We start from the raw sequence: 10,746 nt of genomic DNA on the forward strand, positions 1-10,746 counted from the left end.
AATGGAGTCACAGTACACAGTGATCTAAACGACATACCCATAATCAGATAACCGCTTGATGAGTCCTGGTACTTCGTCGGTTGGGTTTTGGTTGTGTGATTGAAACGACATACCGGTTGTCGCACCTGCCACTACCGCTACCAAAGTACCAAGACTCGGATACAAAGACTTACCCGAGTCGGGGGTACAATCGCAAAAACTGAAAAAGTCAAAAGTCAGGGACCGAGCGTTGACCATACGCAATTAAAACAATGTTTGCTGAAAAAGGAGCGCCACATCATTTCCTGCACTCAATATACTTCGAAGGAAAATGTCCACCCTCGCTCCATAATTAAACCCTCCCAAATTTCCCTCCCTTTTCAAAATCCCTAGACCACCGGTCAACTCTCCGTAAAAACTCTCCATTTCCCGTCAAAATTTCCCGCTTCTGAACTCCCACAAACCCCTCATTCTCACTCGAATACGCAAAAACCCTAAACGATGCCGTCCCTACTCTCGCCGGGCAAAATCCACCGGTTAGAACTCGAGAACTTCAAGTCCTACAAGGGCCTCCAGATAATCGGGCCTTTCTCGGACTTCACGGCCATAATTGGACCGAACGGGGCGGGCAAATCGAACCTAATGGACGCCATAAGTTTCGTTCTTGGGGTCCGTACGGGCCAGCTCCGTGGGGGCCAGCTGAAGGATCTGATTTACGCCTACGACGATAAAGAAAAGGAGCAGAAGGGAAGGCGAGCTTTCGTGAGGCTGGTGTATCAGTTGGGTAACGAGTCCGAACTCCAGTTTACTAGAACCATTACCAGTTCCGGCGGAAGCGAGTACCGAATTGACGGAAGGGTTGTCAATTGGGACGAGTACAATGCCAAATTGAGGTCTCTTGGGATTCTTGTGAAGGCCAGAAATTTTCTCGTCTTTCAGGTTAATTTAATTATTTTAATTAATGTATTTATGCTTATAAATCTGCGTCTTTTCTGAATTTCCTGGTGTGTTTTGAGGGCTGTATTACTTCTGTGCATTATATAGTTCTCTGGGCACGTGAATTGGTGTTTAATTAGGTGAATTTAGGGGAAATTCTGTTTTTGGTTACTCTATAATTACCCGTTTGATTTCTATTGTTTCTGGGGGTGTACGTTATAATTTAAATTTGAATGCTGCATTTGGCTGATCAGGATTTGAAAACTGATTATTGACTAATGAACTGGACTGATGAAGAAAGGAAGTATGTCTAGTTGTACATTTCTAACTTATTTCCTAAAGCATCAAACTTATGCAAGCATACTGCAGCTACTGCAGTGGTCTGGCATATTAAATTTCATAAGCTGGAGCTTACTTCTGACACATATTTGTTTTTGTTGAATGTAGGGAGATGTGGAGTCCATCGCATCTAAAAATCCCAAGGAGCTTACTGCACTTCTTGAGCAGATTTCTGGTTCTGATGAACTCAAGAGAGAATACGAGGTGCTGGAAGATGAAAAAGGGAAAGCAGAAGAGAAGTCAGCACTTGTTTATCAGAAAAAGAGAACGGTAGTCTTGGAGAGGAAGCAGAAGAAAGAACAAAAGGAAGAAGCAGAGAGGCATCTTCGCTTGCAAGATCAACTGGTAAGGACTATTAAGGTTTATTTGTTGTATCTTATGTTGATATCTGCCTTGCGATGTTTGCATATGTTTTTCCATTAAAGGGGTGGACTTAGGACTTTATATTACTCCAAATTAATCTAAGAAATTTATATTTTGAAGTGAGCATAAAAATTCATTTGCAGAAAGAAGTACATCAAATAAGGGGGGACACGAAGAACCTTACCTCTATAAATACATACTCTAAATAAAAATAATTAAAAAAAATAGTAGAAAACAAAAGGCAATTCAAATATAAAAACACTATGTTCCAATTGTGGTATTTGACATTGCAACCTATAATATCATGTAATTATATAAGGATTAATAAATCAATTAAGAATTACAAGCTAAAATAAATCAATACATGCAATTACAATCAATTAAAAGTTGCTAGTAAAACTTTTACGTTTGAAGTCAAGTACTTAATTACAGGCTTAAATAAATTAAACAATATTTATTCATCTTTTTAAGTTATAAAAATGTTACTAGTAAAATGTTTCAATAAACAAAAAGATACTTGGTTGCTGTTGTTCCTTGGCAGGCGCTTTGACTCTCTTTTATGAACCAGATGCTGTTGATTCGTTATCAAAACAAAATACTCAAATTTAATTTTCTAAATTGTCCTCTTAGTTAATGTAACTAATAAATAAAATCTCAAAATTCACATAAAAATTATGAAAATGTTGATAGTTTTTACTATTTGTTGTTTTTGTAAGTATTTTTAATACTAGTGATGATTTTATATTACATTGACATAGTTAAATATATAATTTAATCATTTTATAGAATAAGTGATTAATTCCAATTGGAATTAATATAATTGTATTCAGAACATATTTGAAAACAAAATAAAAACTCTATTATTATATAAAATTAATGAAAACATAAGTGTAATTGAATTAAGGACATATATGAAAACAAAATAAAAACTTTATTATTATATAAAATTGATGAAAACATAAGGGGTATATATACTACCAGGATTATACCAATGCTTTGGTCGTCTTGTCATCAAATGAGTTCTCATATTTCCTTTATTTTTTTTTCTGCAGAAATCTTTGAAGAAAGAACACTTTCTATGGCAGTTGTTTAACATAGAAAAGGATATTACCAAGGCAAGTAAGGATCTTGAAGCTGAGAAGAGATCCCGTGAAGAAGTCATGCGAGAATTAGAGCATTTTGAAGATCAAAAGAGAGGAAAGAGGAAGGAATTGGCAAAGTACTTGAAAGAGATAGCGCAATGTGAAAAGAAAATTGCTGAGAGAAACAATAGACTTGACAAAAGTGTAAGCTTCTCTGGTTTTGGCATTGTTGTTGATTTTATTTGATTTATATTGCTGATCTGCGCTGGAATTTGTAGATTTTGATTAGTTTTGATAAAGTTTAGATATCTCTTTACACATAGTTTAGAGATGGATGCAATATGTGATGGATTTAGCTCAGTTTTTGGGAAGAGTGGCTTTACAGAGAAAGTGTGAGACTATCGCATGCATCTTTGAACACAAAGATTGATAGCTTTACAGTTAAGCTCAGGTGAACAAATTGTACATCACTACAATGTTCGGTACATCACTGTTTCTCCTATTCTATTTTCCTTGGCTATGGGGAGAGGGTGAGTGGAATATATGTTGGACGTACAGCACCCCTTTTGATTCAAGAGGATATGCTTAAATTATTTCTTTCTCAAATTCATATTTAGTTCATGATTTTATGGTCTGTCAAATAAATTATTGATGGAAATTATTCTTTTTCCTTAGTCGAGAGAAATTAATGGTTTATTTACTTTGTTGTTTTCTTGAGCTCAGCAACCTGAGCTTCTGAAATTAAATGAAGAAATGTCTCGCATTAATTCAAAAATCAAGAGCAGCAAAAAGGAGCTTGAGAGAAAGAGAGAAGAAAGGAGGAAACACGCTAATGATATCAAAGAGCTACAGAAAGGCATACAAGATCTGACAGGGAAGCTGGAAGAGTTGAATGAAAAAAGTCGAGATGGTGCTGGGAGACTTCCCTTGCTTGACACTCAACTAACAGAATATTTTCAAATGTAAGTTCTGTTTAGTTTCAAAGTTTAAAATGTTTACAAATTGAATTAACACCTGAATATCCTTTATTATTTCTCATACTTTCCTAAACTCATGTTTTCGGGCTGGCCTTGGTTTTCTAGTTTAAATTATTTTTGTCCTTTCAAGGTTTCATTTCAGTATATGTCATTCATACTTGCACCTGTCAATCTTATTTGTTTTATTTAAAATCATGCTGTTTGTATATTGGATTTTAGACTAGCCTGAAGTAAAAAATGAACTCCATGATTAAGCCTTTTTACTGTCCCCATTGTGACAAGTCACAAAAGCTGGAAAGCATTAAAATTTTTCATCTCCTGCATCAATGGAGTTTTTATGTTTCAGTAAAGAAGAGGCTGGAATGAAAACCGCAAAGCTAAGAGATGAGAAAGAGGTTCTGGATAGGGAACAACATGCTGATCTTGAAGTGTTAAAGAATCTGGAAGCAAATCTTCAACAGCTTAGTAATAGGGAGCATGAACTGGACGCACAGGAGGATCAAATGCGAAAGAGACAAAAAAATATTTTAGATGCTTCTGGTGGACATAAGGATGAGCTCACAAAGTTGAAAAAGGAACTTCGTTCAATGCAAGATAAACACCGAGATTCCAGGTTATATAAGTGTTAGATTTTTCCATGAATTTAGTTCTTTCTTTGCATTAATATATTCCTTTAGGTTCAGAAAAGTTTGTATTTGTTGGTGCAAGTTGTTATTTTATATGTCCAGATCTCTTGATTTGAGCTTTTTATTTTTTGAGCTGTCTTGATATTTATTTATTTTTTTTCTTAGTATAGAGAATAAGAAAAGTTTGATTTATGTGGCATCTTCTCCTTATATATTGAATATGTTTTGAGAAATGGAAAATAAGGCGTTGTAAAGACATCTATTGGTTTTGGATATGAAGGCAAAACGATGAAAACCTGAAGTCTATTATATGATGAAAGAAAATCAATTACATGAATTGAAGGCTGATATACATGATTTGCTTTTTTCAGGCAAAAATATGAAAACCTGAAGTCTAAAATTGGTGAAATAGAAAATCAATTACGTGAATTGAAGGCTGATAGACATGAAAATGAGAGGGATGCTAAACTGTCTCAAGCTGTGGAGACTCTGAAACGCCTATTTCAAGGTGTTCATGGTCGCATGACAGATCTTTGTAGGCCAACCCAGAAGAAGTACAACCTTGCTGTTACCGTTGCCATGGGAAAATTTATGGATGCAGTGGTGGTTGAGGACGAGAATACTGGAAAGGAATGCATCAAGGTATAATTGATCTTTAAATTATGCTCTGCTTTTGTTGGGTCAGTGATGTCAACTCTGTATTACTTCATTTGGTCAGTTTACATGCATGTGATGCTGACTGGCAAAGATAAATGATAGCTTAAAAAGTTGACTATTTCTGTCTATTGTAACCAAATCCTGGCAAGCTTTTTCTTTGCTTGTCAGGGATGCTACAGATCTTTCTAATTCTTAATTTTATTGGTTTAGATGCTTTTGAGGTTTTAGTTGATGGCCATGTATCTTAGTGATTTAACCAAACTTGAAATGCGGACGTTCTTGAAGTTATAGCATTTGGAGTTTCACAATATTGTCATGTAGTTCAAACCATATCATGGCTGGGCATATTTGTTGACCATCCATATTCTGTTGGTCAAGTTTATGGTTTTTATTATGCAAATACGATGTTGATTAAGGTGATCAATATTTTTTTTTTAAAAATAATCAATATTATGGTTAACATTAATGTTAATTCAAGTATTCGTTACATTGGTTCTGTACTGTATCTGAAAGAGGCTTCCTCCGATGACTTTTATACCTATCCAATCAGTATTCTTATTTTTTTAAAATAATCAATATTATGGTTGACATTACTGTCAATTCAAGTGTTCTTTACATTGGTTCTGTACAGTATTTGAATGAGAAGAGGCCTCCTCCGATGACTTTTATACGTCTGCAATCAGTAATTTTTTTTTAAATAATCAATATTATGGTTGACATTACTGTTAATTCAAGTATTCTTTACATTGGTTCTGTACAGTATTTGAAAGAGCAGAGGCTTCCTCCGATGACTTTTATACCTCTCCAATCAGTTCGAGTTAAGCCTATCATTGAGAAGTTACGTACTTTAGGTGGTACAGCAAAGCTGGTCTTTGATGTAATTCAATATCCTTTGCCTAAGCTTCCATAAGTTTTGTTTCTATTGTGAGGCAGAAACATCCCATGTGCTTGTTTGTTCTTTCTTGTTGAAATTGCTTCTATTTGCTCTGAATTTTTCATTTCAAACCTTAAGAAAAGTTTTGTTTCCCTGAGGAAAACATAAACAAATATTTCCCTGTAACTAATTTAAAGAATAGCATCATTCCAAACAAGTGCCTTTAAGTTTGTGGACTTAACAATTGCACATTTGATCCATCACTGGAAAAGGCAGTTCTCTTTGCTGTTGGAAATACTCTAGTCTGTGATGGCCTGGATGAAGCCAAGGTTCTTAGCTGGAGTGGGGAGAGATTTAGAGGTAAATTTTTACTCTCCTTTTGATTTGTTAATTTTCAGCATCAGCAAATTGATATTATATTAATTCTGGTTACTTGTTTTTGTATCAGTTGTTACTGTTGATGGAATTCTACTCACAAAAGCTGGCACAATGACTGGTGGTACCACTGGTGGAATGGAAGCAAGGTCAAAACAATGGGATGATAAGAAGATTGAAGGTTAGTATATTGAAATTTGTTATTTTCTTTCACTGTAGCTTTGAAAGTTGATATGTAACCATTCTACAGGACTTAAAAGAAAGAAAGAACAGTATGAATCAGAGTTAGAAGAGCTTGGTTCTATTAGGGAGATGCAGCTAAGAGAGTCTGAAACATCTGGGAAAATCAGTGGACTTGAGAAGAAGATTCAATATGCTGAGATCGAGAAGGTATAACTTCTGATTTATGCCCTGCAATACTAGGGAGGGTTCCTGAATTTTTTATGCACACTTGTTTGATTAACTTTTATGTATGATTTTTGGGCAGACACTGCTAATATATCTTTTGTGTTTTTGAGTTAGACGTTATATATAGTATTATCAAAAGAAGATTTTTTTTTTCTTTTGGGAGGGGGGGGAGGGGGGAGGGGAGGTGGGTCCCCCCGCCCAAAACCCAAAAAAAAAAGAGGAAGAGAGAGAGGGAGAGAGAGAGAGAGAGAGAGAGAGAGAGAGAGAGGGAGAGACAGACAGACAGACATGATCTTAGATGTAGGAGAGCGGCAGAAATATTTTGTCTGATCCACATAGATAGGATAAGATTTTGTGGGTTGTTGATTAATTGATCATTAAAGTTTACTAGGATGCACATTTGGTTAATTGGATGACCTGGAGGAATTATTTTGCAGCGGAGCATTGAGGACAAGCTTGCAAACCTGAGGCAGGAAAAGCGTACTATCAAGGAAGAAATTGGTCGTATAAAACCTGACCTTCAAAAGGTGGTTTATGTCTACGAGTTTTCCCTTATCTACTCTATGTAGTAAATATCTTCACCTCATTGACCTAGGTGCTTGTAAAAAATGGTTGCAGTTAAAGGATAAAATTGATAGGAGGACCACAGATATCAACAAGCTGGAAAGGAGGATCAATGAGATTACTGATCGGCTCTACAGAGATTTCAGTGAGTCTGTTGGGGTGGCAAACATCCGCGAGTATGAAGAAAACCAGCTCAAGGCTGCCCAAAATGTTGCTGAAGAAAGGCTTAATTTGAGTAATCAGCTGGCGAAGTTGAAGTATCAGTATGTTTTTCTTCTTCTCCTGATAAATGTTTCCTTCTTTTAATCTATCAAGATGGGTTACAAGGTATATATCTGCCCAGTATTTATGCCTGCTTTACTGGATGTTGTTTTATGTGTTTTGTGGGTACAATTTGCTCAAAATTCTCTTGATGGAAATATATGATTATGAGTCTCTACTTGTGGCTGTTAGTGATTTTGCATATTTGATTAGTCGAATTGAAGTTTCTGAAGCTAGAATGGTTTCTCCAATTGAAAGGGTTTGTTTGAACTGAAAGTTGATGTCTGATTCTGTGACGTGATGCTTATGAATGAAGCAGGCATTTGGGTTACTACATATTTTTTCTTCTGCAGTCTGATTCTCTTTTACCGCAGGAGATAATTCCAAGTTGAACATAACGAACAGGGTCTAGAGTAAAATTTCATTAAAATTTGAGGAGAGATCAAAATGGCAGAACTTCTCCATTGTTCTTTTGTATTTTTTTAATAAACAATTGTCAGAAAGAAGAAAATGGAATTAGATTTTGGCCATGAGTTTTGAACATCTCAAAACTCTTGCATTGGTTGACTTTTAAGAAAATTCTCAAATTTATATACATTTCTGAATACTGGGGCTGCCTGTCGATAATGTTCATCTTTGGTGCTTAAGTACTTGCTTGAGCCTTGGTTATATTGAATTTGACCTTAGGTCTCTCAACAATATGCATGGAGTACTTTCTGTTGGATGTTGACAGTGTTTCATTTTTTTCTCTTTTTATTTCTCTCTCTTCATTTAGCTGGTTGTGTGTATGGTTTGTCAAGTGGCCATCTTATCTTATTCCAACCCCCCTCCCCTCTCCCTCCCTTCTAAATTCCAGATTGGAGTATGAGCAAAAGCGAGATGTGGAATCACGAATTAAAAAGCTGGAATCTTCCCTCAGTACCTTAGAAAATGATTTGAAACAGGTTAAGAAGAAAGAAGGTGACGTCAAGTCAGCAACAGAAACAGCCACGGGGGATATCACTCGTTGGAAGGAAGAAATGCGAGGTACGATAAGGTTCAGTGTATATCTATAAGTATCTTTCTCAAGTCATTTTTAAACATAATAAGTTATTGAATTACTCAGGTTAATTTTTTTTTTGGGTTCATGAGGATTGGGGTTGTGGGGGTGGGGGGGTTGTGTGAAGGAAACCAAGTACTTTTTTTTACTATAATGAAGTACGGAAAAAGAGATGAACCAGAGGTCCACCACCAGATTAACTAAAGATAAATTCTAAAATTATTTTCCTCTGTTCCTACTTCAATAGGATGGAAATCCAATTCAGATGAGTGTGAGAAGGAGATCCAGGAATGGGAAAAGCAAGCTTCTGCTGCTACTACAAGCCTATCGAAATTGAATCGTCAGATTAATTCTAAGGTGTCTAAAATTTTCTCTAATTCTTAATTCTTCATTGAAGATTCTAGAAAAGTTGGTCTGTTGCAATATTAAAACGAATTGCAATTGACACCTCTTTACTTCTTATAGGAGGCACAGATTGAACAGCTGATTTCACGGAAGCAGGAAATTATGGAGAAGTGTGAACTAGAATGCATAGTCCTTCCCACTGTCGAAGACCCAATGGAAACTGATTCTTCATCTCCAGGCCCTGTTTTCGATTTTAGTCAGTTAAATAGGTCTTATTTGCAGGAGAGGAGACCATCTGAGCGCGAGAAGCTTGAGGTTGAATTCAAGCAGAAAATGGATGCCCTTATTTCAGAAATAGAAAAAACAGCTCCGAATTTGAAGGCGTTGGACCAATATGAAGCTCTGTTAGAGAAAGAAAGGGCGGTAACAGAAGAGTTTGAAGCTGCCAGGAAAGAGGAGAAGCAGGCAGCTGATGCTTACAATTCAGTTAAGCAGAAGAGGTACTAATTAATTAACGTATTCTAGCAAATCTTCGAATTGATGATAATCTTTGAAACATATGTTCACAAATTAAGATACCATAATGTATTTGATTGAAATGAGTAGAGCTTATATTGATTATATTTGCCTCTTAAGTTACATAGGTGGGATGCTCTACTTTTCATTTTGTTAATAACTGTAGATGCAGTTGAAATTCAAAGTTCTGCATGCCTATCAAGTTTGCATCATCATCTTTGTGTTTTCAAGCTAATCTTTGTACACTATATTTTCTTTGTGGTGTCCGAAAATGTGTCAATGACTTTATTCTGGTGGATGCAGATATGGTTTGTTTATGGAAGCTTTCAATCATATTTCAAGTAGCATTGATAGAATATACAAACAACTAACAAGGAGTAATACGCACCCACTGGGTGGAACAGCATATTTGAACTTAGAAAATGAAGATGACCCTTTCTTGCATGGGATCAAATACACTGCTATGCCACCAACAAAGCGCTTCCGTGATATGGAGCAACTCTCTGGTGGGGAGAAGACAGTTGCGGCACTCGCATTACTCTTCTCTATTCACAGGTGTGTCCTATAGATTAGATCAATCTTAGCTCTTCTATTTACTCGCAACTCAAGTGATGGATTCTGTTGGGAATGCACATAGCCTGCCTTAACCATCCTTGAGCATTTTCGTTCTTTCGTGTGATGTTTCAGCTACAAGCCTTCGCCTTTTTTCATACTGGATGAAGTTGATGCGGCTTTGGATAATTTAAATGTTGCCAAGGTAGCTGGATTCATCCGCTCAAAATCATGTGAGGGAACCAGGGGAAATCAGGATGCGGATGAAGGCAATGGTTTTCAGAGTATTGTGATATCTCTGAAGGATAGCTTTTATGACAAAGCTGAAGCTTTGGTTGGGGTTTACAGGGACTCAGATAGAAGGTGAATTTTTTCACATAATCTTTAATTGTTTTCCTTTACTGGCAACTTTTTACAATGTCATGGTCCACGATGTCAAGTTAATGAACATGCTACTAACAAATAATGCTCCTTTTTTAACTTTTGGCAGCTGTTCAAGAACCCTGACATTTGACCTGACAAAGTACCGAGAATCTTGAAGATCCACTGTGCGTTAACGATTCTTTTTGTAAATTACCGTACTTTGGGGTCGTTAGATGTAAATAGTGAATAGTTTTTATGACGTGTTGCAGTTTGATGTTGTTTTTTTTATTTCGTAAGGCATGTTTATTACTTGGATTAACAGATTTGTTAACTTTTTCCCTGTCTAGTTATAATACAACTTCCGGTGTCATCCAAGATTCCAAAGAGTTCTTTACCAAAAATCTCCAGGAAGCTTCAACTTTTGAGTTTTGTAATCTATCACTTGCTAATTGATGCGGTGTCTCTATCTTTCTCTCTCTCACAACACATG

The 10,746-nt window shown here is 36.1% G+C and overlaps 1 protein-coding gene across 1 annotated transcript; it reads left to right on the forward strand.

Annotated features, from left to right (window-relative positions):
• The first annotated feature begins 127 nt into the window (after positions 1-127).
• LOC102614736 (structural maintenance of chromosomes protein 1) lies at positions 128-10,633 on the forward strand. The gene is made up of 18 exons (XM_006479474.4): positions 128-918; positions 1,363-1,599; positions 2,670-2,903; positions 3,423-3,661; positions 4,023-4,289; positions 4,674-4,944; positions 5,720-5,844; positions 6,084-6,193; positions 6,282-6,389; positions 6,459-6,598; positions 7,054-7,143; positions 7,235-7,443; positions 8,298-8,467; positions 8,728-8,837; positions 8,946-9,325; positions 9,645-9,896; positions 10,029-10,256; positions 10,384-10,633. Exons 1-18 carry the CDS (start codon positions 481-483, stop codon positions 10,430-10,432), a joined length of 3,657 nt encoding a protein of 1,218 aa, XP_006479537.2. The 5' UTR covers positions 128-480; the 3' UTR covers positions 10,433-10,633.
• The last annotated feature ends 113 nt before the right edge of the window (positions 10,634-10,746 follow it).

Source organism: Citrus sinensis, chromosome 3 (assembly GCF_022201045.2).
Source record: "Citrus sinensis cultivar Valencia sweet orange chromosome 3, DVS_A1.0, whole genome shotgun sequence".
In the NCBI taxonomy this organism is placed as follows: domain Eukaryota; kingdom Viridiplantae; phylum Streptophyta; class Magnoliopsida; order Sapindales; family Rutaceae; genus Citrus; species Citrus sinensis.

What these genes read in the sequence shown, in the direction of transcription:
- LOC102614736 (XM_006479474.4), top strand. Translation starts at nt 481, where the DNA reads ATGCCGTCCCTACTCTCGCCGGGCAAAATCCACCGGTTAGAACTCGAG. An exon ending in ACAATAGACTTGACAAAAGT is followed by an intron (nt 2,904 to 3,422) that starts GTAAGCTTCTCT and finishes TCTTGAGCTCAG; the next exon opens with CAACCTGAGCTTCTGAAATT. An exon ending in TAAAACCTGACCTTCAAAAG is followed by an intron (nt 7,144 to 7,234) that starts GTGGTTTATGTC and finishes AAATGGTTGCAG; the next exon opens with TTAAAGGATAAAATTGATAG.